This window comes from Mustela putorius, unplaced genomic scaffold, assembly GCF_011764305.1.
Source record: "Mustela putorius furo isolate JIRA1106 unplaced genomic scaffold, ASM1176430v1.1 tig00000174_pilon_pilon_pilon, whole genome shotgun sequence".
Taxonomy (NCBI): domain Eukaryota; kingdom Metazoa; phylum Chordata; class Mammalia; order Carnivora; family Mustelidae; genus Mustela; species Mustela putorius.
The window spans coordinates 27,862,057-27,877,435 of NW_025421304.1; the positions used below are offsets into that span (position 1 = coordinate 27,862,057).

Genomic DNA, 15,379 nt, shown 5'->3' on the forward strand with positions numbered 1-15,379 from the left:
CTCAGGCTTGAGCACTCAGTAAATACATAATGAACCAATCAATGCAAGAGTGAACGTGCAACCAAGTCTTGCAGGCTTGCAAAGTGCTGCTTGAGGCTGATTTTGCTCGAACTGCGTGGCAAGGGTCAGAACTCTTCAGAGGTGGCCATCGGAGACCAACGGAAGGAGAACGTGAGAAGCCTCTTTGCACCAGGGCGGCCACGTCCAGTGTGCATCAAGGGACTGACCTAACTGAGCGCAGCAACTTAACCTCCCGGAAGCCTCTCCTCCTGCCACTCCCCGCCCCTCCGGGCGGTGGGCGTGGCCTCTCATGAATAATGAAAGACCGCGATGGGGGAGGGCCCGGACCCGCCCCCTCGGGCGGGAAGGGGGAAGCGCCGAGGCTGCCTGACTGGAATGAGGGTAGCTGCGGCGACTGCGGCGGCGGGAGTGGGGCCGGCCATGGCGGTGTGGACGCGGGCCACCAAAGCAGGGCTGGTGGAGCTGCTCCTAAGGGAGCGCTGGGTCCGGGTGGTGGCCGAGCTCAGCGGGGAGAGCCTAAGCCTCACCGGCGACGCTGCGGCGGCTGAGTCCGAGCAGGCTCTGGGGCCGGCGGCGGCTGCCTTCAACGGCCTCCCGAACGGCGGCGGCGCCGGCGACTCGCTACCGGGGAGCCCCAGCCGCGGCCTGGGTCCCCCGAGCCCGCCCGCGCCGCCGCGGGGCCCGGCGGGCGAGGCGGGCGCGTCGCCGCCGGTGCGCCGGGTGCGCGTAGTGAAGCAAGAGGCGGGCGGCCTGGGCATCAGCATCAAGGGCGGCCGCGAGAACCGGATGCCGATCCTCATCTCCAAGATCTTCCCGGGGCTGGCGGCCGACCAGAGCCGGGCGCTGCGGCTGGGCGACGCCATCCTGTCGGTGAACGGCACCGACCTGCGCCAGGCCACCCACGACCAGGCCGTGCAGGCGCTGAAGCGCGCGGGCAAGGAGGTGCTGCTGGAGGGTGAGCGGGGCCGGCGGGCGGCGGGCGGCGCTGGGCTGGCGGGCGCTCACTTTGTTTCTGCCATCCTGCCCTCTTTGCGGAGAGAGTCTGTGTCCCCCCAGTACCTCCCCGCCCCGCGTCCTCAGCTTCCCCGCGCGGGTGGCCCGGCTCTTCCTTGGACCCTGCCTACTGGGGCTTTGAGTATGGAAAAAACTGATGCTCCTTGAAGGAAAAGTTGGCTTTCAGTCCCTAAGGAAGACTCTGGTTGAGATTTAGTGAAAAGCAGCAGCGCTTGAAGCCCCGCCTCTGCAAGATAAGCTGACTAGGGGGATACTGAAGGGCTCGAGTCCTGGAGGTCTCGCTTCGCCTCCTGAGAAGTGCCGGGTTGGCGCTTTCTTCACTCAGATCTGACTCCCCGGGGCGAGAGAGGGTCTGTTTGTTTAAAACATACACACACATATCCCACCCCCACCCCCATGCCAGTGGTTCCTTTGGGCAAACCATCAAAACTATTGGTTAATTTATGGGAATTTAATTCATCGTTGGCTCTCGACAATAACCAAAAGAGATCATAGCACTTCATCGAAGCCAGAAAGCTGAAACAGCAAGTTTGTGTGGCTAATGAGCCTTGTTTAACAGTGGAGGCTCACGTGTTTGAACATTCACTGCCAACTAGAGTTTTGCCCCTTTTGTAACAGACGGGTGCCAGCTTCCTATCATTCACAGGCGTGCTGCTTCAAGGCTTTAAATGAAGCCTGAAATGTTAAATCTCAAGATACGTTTGAATAGCCGCTATTATTATTTGCTTTAAGTATGTACGTGATCTGTAACCTGGATCTTTTTTGTTGAATTTATGGACGGCAAAAGTAAATCTCATTTCCGTGAAGTGTTCATGTGTGTTGGAGGTGGTAGAGTATTGTCAAGGTGATCTGAAAAGCCACTCGCTTACTTCAGAAATTTGTGAGCCTTTGCCTTTCTCTCAGTGGTGATTCAGTCATTCAAGAAGGAAGCATTTATTACAGGCTGTGTAGTAGAAGCTATAAGAGATAATGTTCCTCTATTTGGTCTCTAGCTGGGAACATGATGGAAAAATGCAAAACATCTTTAAGTTACTGATTATGTAATGCAAACTATATATAAATGCCAAGGGAATGCAAAGTTAGGAAGTAGTGGAAATCAGGATTAGTCAGGGAGGCCTTTTTCAAGGAGCTGAATCTTGAGCCAGGTTTCTAAGGAAGTAATGGACATAGGCAGGCAGAGATGAGTCAAGAGGGTATTCCTGGCAGAGGAAGCGCAGAAGGGAATGGGTGGGGAATAAGGGTAGGCAGAGACTAGTCATGGAACTGAGGTCAGAAGTCCAGCTTGGTAAAGTGATTTTCACTTTTTTCCAAATCTGCTTGTAAATATTTGGAAAAATATTACTTTGCATGTGCTCCAAGTGTGAAATTCCAGTGTCCCATCTTTATAATATCCTATTTATAAATCTTATTTATATCTCACTTATAGGTGGGGCCAAAAATTAGTGTTAATAAATGGAGTAAAATTATAGACTGTGGCTTGGGCAGTGGGTGTATAAAAAAAATTGTGACCTTGTAACTTAAATGTGCACCTTGAAATTGGTCTAGCTAAGCATTGCGTATAAATTCTTAGAACCAGAATATTGAAGTAGTACTATTTATGTAGTACTCACCGGTAATGGGGCAGACATTTCAACTCTTTATACCATATATTTTTTTAAAAACCCAGTTTTTGTTTAGATATGTTTTGAACCTGGTATTCCTACCAATTAAATGAAAATCATCTAGTAAATGTTGCCCAGTATTCATTAGTCTAAAATAGGCCACATGTGCTTTTAGAAGGCTTTACAAACAGCAGCATAACATATTTATTGAATGCCTTTTTACCTAACACAGAGGTTCTATTTTATTTTCCTATTTTGTAAAAGACAAGCAGTTTTTGTCCTTAAATGTGTGGGGAAGTATGAAATTACACTTTTCAAGCCAAAGAGATATAAAAATAAAATCACTTAGAATATGCAAAATCACTGAAAACAGTGATTTAATTGAACCAGTCAAACATTATTTAAAATCAAGAGCTGATGTTCCATCCAGGTAGGCCACATCCAAAAGACAGATCTTATGTTTAGCCCTTAAAGTTTTGGAACCTTATTTTTCTTTCATTAGATGTCTCAAAACTTGAAAATCTGTCTTAAGAAGCACAGTGATGCTCTTGTGATGTGGGCAGGGAATTTCAGGCATGCCCTTACCACCCCCAAGCAAAGGAAAGCGGAGGTCTCTGGGTGCCTGTGGTTAGGGAACTGAGCTAAAGCGTTCCTTTTTATGTCATGGATTTGTCAGGTTTGTTCATTCATACATCGAACATTTACTCCACTTTACCATATGCCGGAGGCTCTTGAAGATACCTGATTCCTGCCCTCAGGAAGTTTGTTCAGATAAGAGAGAGAGATGAGAAATAACTATGGCAAGGGGCTAAAAGTAATGTTATAATAGAACTCTGGAGAGAATACAGCACAAAGGAAGGAGGGATCTGTAGAAGACTTTAGTGGGGGTCAGAGGTTGAGGATGCCTGGGAAAAGGTTGATGGAGAAGTTGAAGCTTCCGCTAAGAGAAAGCTGCCACCAGTAAATACACAAAAATAAGAGACAGTAGGAAGTTATTTTGCCAGGTGAGGGTAAGCACAAATGAGGATTTTGTGGTCAGACAGACGTGGGTCTGTTTCGGGCTAGTGGTTTGTAACCCCTGGGCAAGTTACTCAACTTTGCTAAGCCTCAGTTTCCTCATCTGAAAAACCAGGATGATAATAATACCTCCCTCAAAGGGTTGTTATTTGACCTTTGTGTGCTGGGCACTTTCTTAGGGACTGGGAATACAGCAGTAAACAACAATAATAAAAACCTAAGTCAGAATGAGGAAGGTAGGAGTGGGTCATGAAGGTATGCTGTGAGATGACACTTCTCAGAACAGCCAGGATAACAAGTTGTTAAAATCCAAGGTGCCATTTTTACTTGAAAAGAAATTCATGATAAGAATTTTAAGTAAATAGGTTAAGAATGAGTTTGCATTTCTTCGTTGCAAATGCCTTTTTCTAATCTTGTTTTCCTATTATCTCTTGTATAGGCCTACATTTTTATTTCTAAATTTACATTTAGTTTTCCATCCCTTTGATTTTTCCTCTTTACAGTTGCCACTCAGAACCTTACCCCTGATTTTAGCCAAAAGGCTGCAAAGCAATTTTACCACTCAGAACCTAAAAACTTGCTTTACACTGTGTGCTTATAGTTTCGGCTAGTGACTGTTAACATCGATATTAAGATATGCTATGCAGAGATATCCAGACTGTAAGCTTTATATAAAGGGGTGACTACTCATCTATCAGGTATTGTATGTTCAATTTGTGTATCTGGAGTGCTAAAAATGGTCTAACTAGGAAGCTTCTAGAATTTATATTTTTAGGGCTGTGAAATGAACTAAATGAACACAAATCATAGATCAAAAAATGTTCCAAAAGAGGTGAGGGAAGATAGTATAGACTGTTCCATTTAAGGTTTGATATTTGAGAAAAGATCTTTATTTTTTTTTTTGAAGCAATTCTCTTTGGAATATTGTTGGAAAATCATCTTTTATTGCCTGAACATAGTTCCAAACGTTTGTTATCAAATCTACTAAAAAGAAGATGGTTAAGTGTATAGAGGAAGTGAATTGGCATGAAATTTAACTTGAAAATTGAAAATAATTTTTGTATCCAGGATGCTTTGAGATTTTGAGTGTTATATATAATGTGGTTCTTTGTGCCTGTTAGGGGACATGTAACATATTATTGACATTAATAGGCTGCTAAATTAAACTAGTCTGAATTCCTACACTGCCACTTTCCTCCTTTGTTGAACAAGTTGAAAGTCTCCTAAGAAAAACATTTTACATTCTTTTTTTTTTTTTAAGATTTTATTTATTTATTTGACAGACAGAGATCACAAGTAGGCACAGAGGCAGGCAGAGAGAGAGGGAGAAGTAGGCTCCCTGCTGAGTAGAGAGCCTGATGCGGGGCTCGATCCCAGGACCCTGGGATCATGACCTGGGCTGAAGGCAGAGGCTTTAACCCACTGAGCCACCCAGGTGTCCCAACATTTTACATTTTCTTTCATACTTTGCATATATATCCATTAATTGATCTCTTGAAGAATGTCTGAATTGTCAGGAAGTTTGTGTTTCTCTGTTTCTTTTTGTTTAACCAGCCTCGTCATGTTTCACTTGAATGATTAGACATGTTTATATGAGAAACTATGTCTTTGTAACTGGATTACTTCTCAGAGAGTCTCCTCATGCTAAAATATGTCCTCCCAATTATTATCAAAATAGGAAAAGTTTATTGATTCTAATATAGAGTGGTTATGAAAATTCTAAGAACATTTTAGAAACCAAAACCAGGCTTTAATTTAGATCTTAACTGGTAACTCAGTAACTTCAGTATGTTACCTGCTGTGTAATTCTTCTGGGATAAAGGTTACTTTACTTGGTAACCAAATGTGTATCTTTTGTACATAGGCATGAGTGTAGCCTGTGGCTATGGAAGTGTTCTGCTGTTCTGAGCTGGTGGATTATTTGAGGATCCAAGACCTGTTCCAGGCTAGATTTACACACTATTCTAACTGGACAACAAATAATGCCATTTGCTTGCATTTTTCACTAAATAGCATAATAGTATAATAATGCCTTACATTTTTTTAAGTGGTTTTTTTTTTTAAGATTTATTATTTATTTGACAGACTGAGATCACAAGCAGGCAGAGAGGCAGGCAGAGAGGAAGCAAGCTCCCTGCTGAGCAGAGAGCCAATGTAGGGCTCAATCCCAGGACCCTGGGATCATGACCTGAGCCGAAGGCAGAGGCTTTAACCCACTGAGCCACCCAGGTGCCCCAAATGCCTTACATTTTTATCAGCATTTTATGCATTTAAAAAAAAAATTTTTTTTTAATTTTAAATAGGCTTCATGCCCAATGTGGAGCCCAATGTGGGGCTTGAACTCAGAACTCTGATATCAAGACCTGAGCTGGGATCAAGAGCCATCCAGGCATCCCTATCTGTTTATTTTTATATGTGTTTTCTCATTTGACCTTTACATGGTCCTTGGAGCTGATGGGCTATCTATGTTTGTATATGTGCTGCCGAAGCGAGCACTGGGCTATGTTTTGCAAATGATTGTACTATAGTTCATTAAAGTTAAGTGAGTTACTAAAGGTCTCAGAATTTCTTTTGATTTTTTTAGAGGAAAAATTTTAATGTTCTTTGCGCAAAAAGCCTTTCCTGGAATTTTAAAGGTTGTAAAGTCTTAGCTTCCAGGGGCACCTGAGAGGCTCAGCGGGTTAAGCCTCTGCCTTCGGCTCAGGTCATGATCTCAGGGTCCTGGGATCGAGCCCAGCATGGGGCTCTCTGCTCAGCAGGGAGCCTGCTTCCTCCTCTCTCACTGCCTGCCTCTCTATCTACTTGTGATCTCTCTCTATATATCAAATAAATTTAAAAATCTTAAAAAAAAAAAGTCTTACCTTCCAGATGATGAATTAATGACCAGAGAGGTCGAGGTGTTTGAGGTCAACTAGCTAATTGTGGTGGAACTTGGACTACAACCCAGGCCATGCTTTCTCCCTTGTACTATGCTACCTATAACCAGTCATTCGGGTCACTCAGCCTCTCCCGTGCATCACCATGTTGCAATGTGTTGTGAGAGATCAGCATGCAAAGTAAGTTGAAGGTGGTCCCTGGTGTCAAAGAACTTAGACTGAAACTGGGAAGAGAAACTGCCACATAGAGAGTAAGTGATCACATGTATAGTACTCCCTCTTTCAGAGTTCTCTGAAGGGAATGATCAGTTGTGGGGTGGAAGAGTAGAGTGTGACATCATGGGAAAAGGATAATTAGATCTGAGTCTTGAAGGACAGATTGCTACTCTAGATGGAAGTTCTTCCAGGATGAGGGGGTAACCTGAACAAAAGCCAAAGTGAGCATGACATATGATAGGAAGTGAGGAGAATAGGAATGGACTTGGAAGAAAAGAAGGCTGGGTAGATAAATTGGAGCCAGATTATGCAAGGCCTTGAAAGTCAGCCAGAGGAATTTGGACCTTTTTCATTCTGTCAGTCAACATTTATTAAGTACCTACTGCAAACAAGGTGTTGTGGTAGATGGTAGGAATTAAAAACTGGGAGTAATCCTTGCCCTTTAGGCTAGTAAGGAAACAGTTATAATAGGTTATGATAAGTGCTTTAAAAGAGGTGAGAACATGGTGCCTCAAAGCAGAGAAGGAAGTGCTAAGAAGACAGAGCATCCAAGGTAAGAAAGTGACAAGTAGCTGGTGTGTTGAGAGAAGTAAAGCATGGTAAGGTACGGGAAATGTGTGCCTGAAAGTATGCTGGAAAGGTGGGCAGAGACCAGAGATCATCAAGAGCCTGTATGCAACACAAGCAGTCATCTCTAAATGGGGTTTATATTTACTTTTCAACCTGAAAAAAGAACTTGAGCTATATTAATATTTAATGTATGGGTGATACTGATTCTCTCAGTGTGTTATAAGACAGGGCCATTACGCATTTGATATACCAGATGATGTCTTGAGGAAAGAGTCAAAGCTTCACAAAGCAAAGGGATTGAGAGTGGTGACCTTACTAATTTGCTATTATCATATTGTGACTTGTTGTAGTTTACTTGAGCCTAACTGGGTGGATATACATTGTATCATGTGCTTTTAACTTAATTAGTCTTCTCAAAATGAACAGGTGGCTTAAAGATTTGCACAAAGAAACCATGGATTAAAGGTAATTATAATACTACAAACAATAGCAAAAACATAAAGCTAACAATTCTTCCAGTAGGAGCTCTTTGTCACATTTCAAGGTAATCATATGTGTCAAAAAGTCAGCCTAAAAAATGAATTTGCCAGGAAGACTATTTGAAATGTGGATTACCACATTATAATTATTAACGAACTTGGCCCTGAGAGTATCTTGTAGTTTGAGTCATAGAGTAGCTAATGATAGTATGACTTCATCAGGAATATGTCACTGTCTTAATTTAATCTTTATGCCATTCTCTCTCGATTTCTCTATTTTATGGATGTTTAATAATATATATGCATTAAGGAATATTCACACATGGAGAATGTAGACTCACATTTTACCTGAGAGGTGTGTGCTTGCAAAAGTTTTAGGCCTGGGGAGCCACCCAAGCTAATTTAAAGTGTTTTAAATGAGGGAGTGATGTCTTAGGAAGTTCAGAAGGGCAGATGGAGTATGGGAGCTCAAGACATGAGGTAAGGGGAAGCAATTAGGAGACTGTTGCAATACCATAATGATTATGAGACTGGATGGGACAGTATGAAGCTGAAATATAATAGGAAGATAGAAACAGCAGGTCTGGGGCTCCTGGATGGCTCTGTCAGTTGAGCATCTTCCTTCAGCTCAGATCATGATCCCAGCACTGAGGGGAGGGTCTGCTTCTCCCTCTGCCTGCCGTTCCCCGTGCTTCTGCTCATTCTCTCTCTCTCTGACAAGTAAGTAAATAAAAGAAAAGAAAAAAAGAAACAGCTGGTCTAAATTATCAGCTTGGGGGCTGAGGGAAAGAGAAAAGTGGAGGATAACTCCTAGACTTCCCGCCTGGGAAACCAGATAACTATAAGTAACAAAAGCAACAGGGGAGGAGCTGTGTTTTGAGTGAAGACAAGAAGTTTGGTTTGGGGCATGTTGGAGTTACTTGTGTGACATCCTGGTGCAAAAGTCCAGTAGCTGGTCTGAAGTATGGTCTCCAGTCAAGAGAAATGTGAGAACGAAGATTTATGAGATGTCAGGATAGAGGTGGTATTTGATGCCATGAATATTGATGTAATCATCAAGAGAGAGTGCAAATTGGGGCGCCTGGGTGACTCAGTCAGTTAAGCGGCTGACTTTGTCTCAGGTCATGTCCTGGCCGGGGTCCTGAGATCAAGCCCCGCATTGGGCTTCCTGCTCAGTGGAGAGCCTGCTTCTCCCTCTCCCTCTGCCTGCTCCTCTGCCTGCTTGTGCTCTCTCTGTCTCTCTGTCAAATTAATTAATTAATTAATTAAATCTTTTTTAAAAAAAAAAAGGAAAGGAAAAAGCAAATTAAAAAGTGAAGTGGAACCAGGATGGGACCCTGCAGAACGACATTTGAAACAAGGAGTGCAGGAAGAAGAGTCTGGAAAGAAGTGCTCTGAGAGGTAGAGAGGGAGCCTGGAGAAAATGGTGCAGTACAAGTCGGTGAGGCAAGAATTCCAAAAAGGAGGATGTGATCAGCATCTTCAGTTGCTACAGAAGCCAGGAAAGTCAAGAACTAAGAAGTCCATTGGATTTGATAATTAGAGAACCAAATCATTAGAGTTCTTGTAAGAGCAATTTCAGCAGATTGACAGGATTGAAAGGCAGTGAGTAGACCAAGTGTCTCAGGAAAAATAAAAAAGAGGCAACAATGGCATCTAGAATTAAATTAAGTGTCCAAGGAAGGTTTTACTTTTGTAGTTGGCTGCTTTTTATTTTGTTTTACATGGAGAAGAATTGGGACATATTTATAAGACAAGGAGAACAGGCCAGCAGACAAGGGAAGAGGTTAAAGAGATGGAAGGGTGGGGAACTGATGCAATCTGCTTTTGAGCCAGGAAGTGACATGATGGGAACAGAATTTTGGGTTGGCAGGAGTGGATGCACTGGATACAATGCAGAGAGGAAAGACGAAAGGTAGGAAAAACTACAGCTGTCTAATGAAAGCAGCCCAAAGCAGAGGTGGTGACCACTGAGAAGGGTGGTGATGGTAGCAGTGGGAATAGAAGGGAAGATGCAGTTCAAAGAACAGTTAAAGCAGGTGATTTTTGCCAGGGGTCAGCAGAATCCACTGGGGACCTTCTCCTACCTAGAGAGCCTCCTTCTGACTGCCTCTGCACCCAAAGATTTGACACCTGTAGAAAATTTCTGGCAGTGAGCCTCTTTTGCAAGCACAGGCATTTGATCCCTCAGAGACATTGGTGAAAAATTATGAGCCAGTGTTTTAAAGGAAGAAATGATGGACTGTGGGGTCAAATTGGATGTAATTAATTAGCCCTCTGGTTTCTTTTCTTTCTTTTTTTAAAGATTTTGTTTATTTATTATTTGACACAGAAAGAGAGAATATAAGCAGGGGTTGGGGTAGCAGCAAGCAGAAGGAGTGGGAGATGCAGGCTCCCCGCTAAGCAGGGAGCACAGTGAGGGGTTCAATCCCAGGACCCTGGGATCATGACCTGAGCCAAAGGCAGCTGCTTGTTTAACTGACTGAACCACCCAGGCACCCCGGCCCTGAGGTTTCTATTCAGCGATAATAGGAGAATGGTTTTCAGTCGGAAAAAATGGAATACTTGGGAGGATATTAAGCTTATACCATTCAGCTTTGTTATAAAGCCCTTGGGCGATACAACTCTTCTGGCTCTGGGGACAGAGAAGAAAAATCTTAGTTTATAAACATTATTCTACATCTAGTCACACAGCATAAGAGCATATTCTTCCTTTAAAGGGGCTTTTCCCTACATTACAGAAAGGAGCTTTTGGCTTTGGAGAAACGACTGTATGTTCTGGTGTGTTTAATATTTTGTGTCTGGAGAAATACAGTTGATTTAGTTATTTGTATTTTTTTTATTACTTTACATGAGTGCCTATGTAAGGAAAATATGCTGATTCCTTCATACAATTTGTGTTTGATTTCAGTTTAAAAAACACAACTCATGAAATAATTTTCTATACAAATAAAGTACCAGAGATTATGGTGTCTGTAGATTGCCTTTTGGAAAGAGTAAAAGAGTTACAGAACTCAAACTTGGTTTGTTTCTGTGACTTGGCTCCCAAGACATTACTAAATTCTTTGACATATAACCTGTTAAGAATAATCTGTCGTGTGTATAAAATGTTATATTTCACACTTGGAAAATGGGAAGCTTTGATTTTGAAGGAGACTCAGAAAAATCATAGACTTATTAGTAAAAAATCAACTTATTAGTTGATCAATAAAACTATTTTTTAATAAAGATGTTATTTATTTATTTGAGAGAGATAGAGAGAGCATGAGTGGCAGGGACAGGCAGAGGGAGAGGGAGATGCAGACTCCCCACAGAGCAGCAAGTACAGGGAGTACAACACAAGGCTTGATCCCAGGACCCTGGGATCATGACCTGAGCCAAAGTCAGATGCTTAACCAACTGAGCCACCCAGGCACCCCTGTACAATTTTTTTAGTAAGAATTATTTTGGTTGTAGAAACCCAAACCAAACTAAGCAGAATTGGAATGTATTGCCTCATATAGTTCCTAAGACTGGGTGGGGTGGATCTAGGTTTAGGTCCAGAGAGATCCAAAGGCTCAAATTATCTTGGCTGCAACATCTCCTGCTGTGGAGAGTCTAATTCTGTATAGTCAGCTAAAATGCCATTGGCAGTTCTAGGAATATATTGCTGTAACTTAATAACCCCTGTTAAAAAAGAAACATTTTTCTTCTAGCACCATACCAGTTTCTTGGAAGGACTCTGATTAGCTCTGCTTTGTCTACCTCTTCCAACTATCACTATTTCTACAATGATGGAAGCTGTGATTTAGGCCTGAGTCATGTGCCCATCCCTGGTATATCAAGATTGGCGGCTTCGGGGCGCCTGTGGCTCAGTGGGTTAAAGCCTCTGCCTTTGGCTCAGGTCATGATCCCAGGGTCCTGGGATCGAGCCCTGCATTAGGCTCTCTGCTCAGCAGGAAGCCTGCCTCCCCCTTTCTCTCTGCCTACTTGTGATCTCTGTCTGTCAAATAAATAAATAAAATCTTAAAAAAAAAAGAAAGAAAGAAAGAAAGAAAAGATTGCCGGCTTCACCAAACTGTGAACTATGGAATGGGGTGGTTGCTACACAGACTTGCCTCCACTATTACAACACAGACATTGAAGCTATTTATTTATTTATTATTATTATTATTTATTATTGATTTTTATTGATTTTAAAAATAAAAAAATAATTTAAAAATTAAAAAAAATTTGTAATGTGTATGCCTAATGTGGGTCTCAAACTTATAACCTCCAAGATCAAGAGTCAAGTGCTCTACCGACTAAGCCATCCAGGCGCCCCAAGATATTTTATAGCTAAATTGTAAATTTAAAAAAAATTTTTTTAATTGTAAATTTTTTAAAAATTTAAAATTTAAATAATGATAATGATGATGTTATTGAGAGTTTATGCTGCTAAGCTGTGTTTGTGCATTATCACAATTTATTCTTCTAACTGCACCATGAGGCAGGCATAATCAATGTGAAGAAATTGAGGCCTAGAGAGATTAAATAATTTGTCGATGGTCATAGCAGTTGGGTGGTAGTGGCAGGGTAGTTGTTGAGATTTATCTGACTCCATACCTCTTGGTATTTATCATTACGATAGACTGCTTCTCTGATGAATCTGTTTAAGTTAAGATGCTAGCAAGTCTAAAGACCAACAGGATTTATTGTTATGATTGGCTTAATGTGCAGGAAATTGTGCTCCTGGATTCTGTGTTGTTGCATCTGTCTGGAGCTTATTATTAATGCCTCCTCGCCTTTGTCTATGATTTTTCATGCTGGGCACAGATAGCCGTATGTGATTAATCTGCTCATATTGAATACCCACACCCTGTTAGGCACTCTGGGAGCGATGAAAAGAAAATAGGAGCCCCAGAGGCCCTGCTTTTTTTTTTTTTTTTTAAGTGAACTCTTTGGCCAACATGGGGTTTAGACTCATGACCCCTGATCAAGAGTCTCATGCTCTAGCAACTCAGTCAGCCAAGCACCCCTGCACAGGCCCTACTTTTAATAAGTACCCTTATACATGCTAATAAACTGCAGATAAATTAACCTACATTATTTTGCCCATTACAAGTGCTAGACAAATGCTGGAAGAACTTGAAATAAAGAAACAACTGGTGTTAGGATTGTGTTTGGGGTCAGGTGGTAGACGGGTTGGGTGGGAGTTCAGAAGATAGATTTAAATATTCTTTGTGAGGGCAATGGCATGTTCAAAGGTAGGAAGAAGCAAGTGATATTCAAACTCCCACTTTATGAAATAGCTGATTTTCAAGACTCTGAAACACTGACTTTTTTTTTTTTGAAGATTTTATTTATTTATTCGACAGACAGAGATCACAAGTAGGCAGAGAGGCAGGCAGAGAGAGAGGGAGAAGCAGGCTCCCCACTGAGGAGAGAGCCCAATGTGGGGCTCGATCCCAGGACCCTGGGATCATGACCTGAGCCGAAGGCAGAGGCTTTAACCCACTGAGCCACCCAGGTGCCCCGTGAAACATTGACTTTTTAATAATTTTAATGTATTATTAGTAAAAATAATAAACTGATGTTTTAGGTATTCTCATAACAATTTTATTCATTGTCTGCTAACTTCTTTGTAATGCAAAAGTAAGTTTTCTTTTATAATCATTCCAGGCAAACTTTTTCTGTTAGCTCTTCCATTTTTAGTATATTACCATGTTATTTTACTTTTGAAAAACATCAATTTTAGCAAAGTAGCATTCTCTAAACTGTATCCACCTTTACAAATAAATGTTTGCCCAAATGAAACACATTGTTTCACTGAACAGTAAGTTTCTTGGATTTACCTCCTTATTTGGCTGTAATTGTTGGTCAGTAAAGGCATTTAAATTGTTAACTGTTTTCATTGCAATAAGGGCTGTCTACATTTTAAAAAACCACTAGTAATCTTTACTACATTTTAGAGTACTAAGAATAAATATTTGACATTAGTCTTCTCAAAGATGTTTTTTTCTTTTTTTTTTTTTATAGATTTATTTTATTTATTTATTTGACAGACAGAGATCACAAGTCGGCCAGAGGCAGGCAGAGAGAGGAGGAAGCAGGCTTCCCGAAGAGCAGAGAGCCCGATGCGGGGCTTGATCCCAGGACCCTGGGATTATAACCTGAGCTGAAGGCAGCGGCCCAATCCACTGAGCCACCCAGGCGCCCCAAGATTTTTTTTTCTTAATTAAGCTCTATACCCAACATGGGGCTCTGAACTCACGACCCTACAATCAAGAGTCCCATGCTCCACCGACTGAGCCAGCCAGGTGCCCCTCCTCAAAGATTATTAATTACATTCTAGGATAGAAATGAATTTGTTTTTCAATGAACATAAAGTAAAAGTAATTGAAAAAATTGAGCTGGCTCTGGGCAAATAAAAATTCTACAAAAAAAACCCTAAAGTAATTTCTGAAAATCGTTGTTCACCACAGATGTTTCTATATGGATCTGCTTTATCCACCTACAGTGTTATGGAGTTGTTTTTTGTACTTGTTAATTTCTTTTTTTTTTTAAGATTTTTAAAATATTTTCTATTTATTTGACAGAGAGAGGGAGATCAAAAGTAGACAGAGGCAGGCAGAGAGAGGGAAGAAAGCAGGCTCCCTGCTGAGCAGAGCGCCTGATGTGGGACTCAATCCCAGGACCCTGAGACCATGACCTGAGCTGAAGGCAGAGGCTTAACCCACTGAGCCACCCAGGTGCCCCTGTACTTGTTAATTTCATTTCAGGATACAAAATAATGACAGTAGTCACAAGATTAGTATATGGCATTGATACTGGAAAATAAATAAAATAATTTTAAATGTTGCCAGCCTAGTTTTTAGCAGCTGGGTCTGGCAGATTTGTAAATATATTCATATATTTTTTTTACATATATATATATATTTTAAAGAATTTATTTATTTATTTGACAGAGATCACAAGTAGGCAGAGAGGCAGGCAGAGAGAGAGAGGAAGAAGCAGGCTCCCTGCTGAGCAGTGAGCTCGATGCGGGACTCGATCCCAGGACCCTGGGATCATGACCCGAGCCGAAGGCAGTCGCTTAACCCACTGAGCCACCCAGGCGCCCCTACTTATATTTTGACAAAAATATTTTCCTTGCATGTCTTTCCTCTGCTTCTCTCTAGGGAGATTGTGGTTGGGAGAAAGATCTGGTCTGCTCTTACTCCTCTACCACCAAACTTTCCTCCCACTCCTTTTATTTCTCAAATTCCCTTCTATTTCTTTTGTGCTTGGGTCTCAAAAGAAGTCTTTGGGATCCTTAAGACATCTCCAATCCTTGAGATATGGTAGTTATAAAAACTCCCTGAGTCTTCTCGTACTAAAAATGCTTTGGTTCCAAACCTAAGCATGAGAGGATAAGATACTTGGGAGAAAAATAAAGCAAAGCCTTTCTCCTGGCCACTAGCTCTCTATAAGATCTTAGAAAAAATAGTTTCAACATTAGAAGCCTTGTATTTCTTATCTATTAAAAATAAGATGCCTTCTAGTTCTCGTATTTTATCACTCTAACTATAACATAGAGAATAAAGAGTTATAGTTAAACTGACTATATACAAATACATGGACTGTC

The 15,379-nt window shown here is 41.7% G+C and overlaps 1 protein-coding gene across 1 annotated transcript in view; it reads left to right on the plus strand.

The window, feature by feature from the left end:
- The first annotated feature begins 339 nt into the window (after positions 1 to 339).
- Positions 340 to 15,379, plus strand: part of SNTB2 (syntrophin beta 2) — a 116,359-nt gene continuing 101,319 nt past the window's right edge. The window contains exon 1 of the mRNA XM_013052275.2: positions 340 to 976. Within this exon, the coding sequence (XP_012907729.2) occupies positions 397 to 976 (580 nt within the window). The 5' untranslated portion in view covers positions 340 to 396. The remainder of the gene's footprint in view (positions 977 to 15,379) is intronic.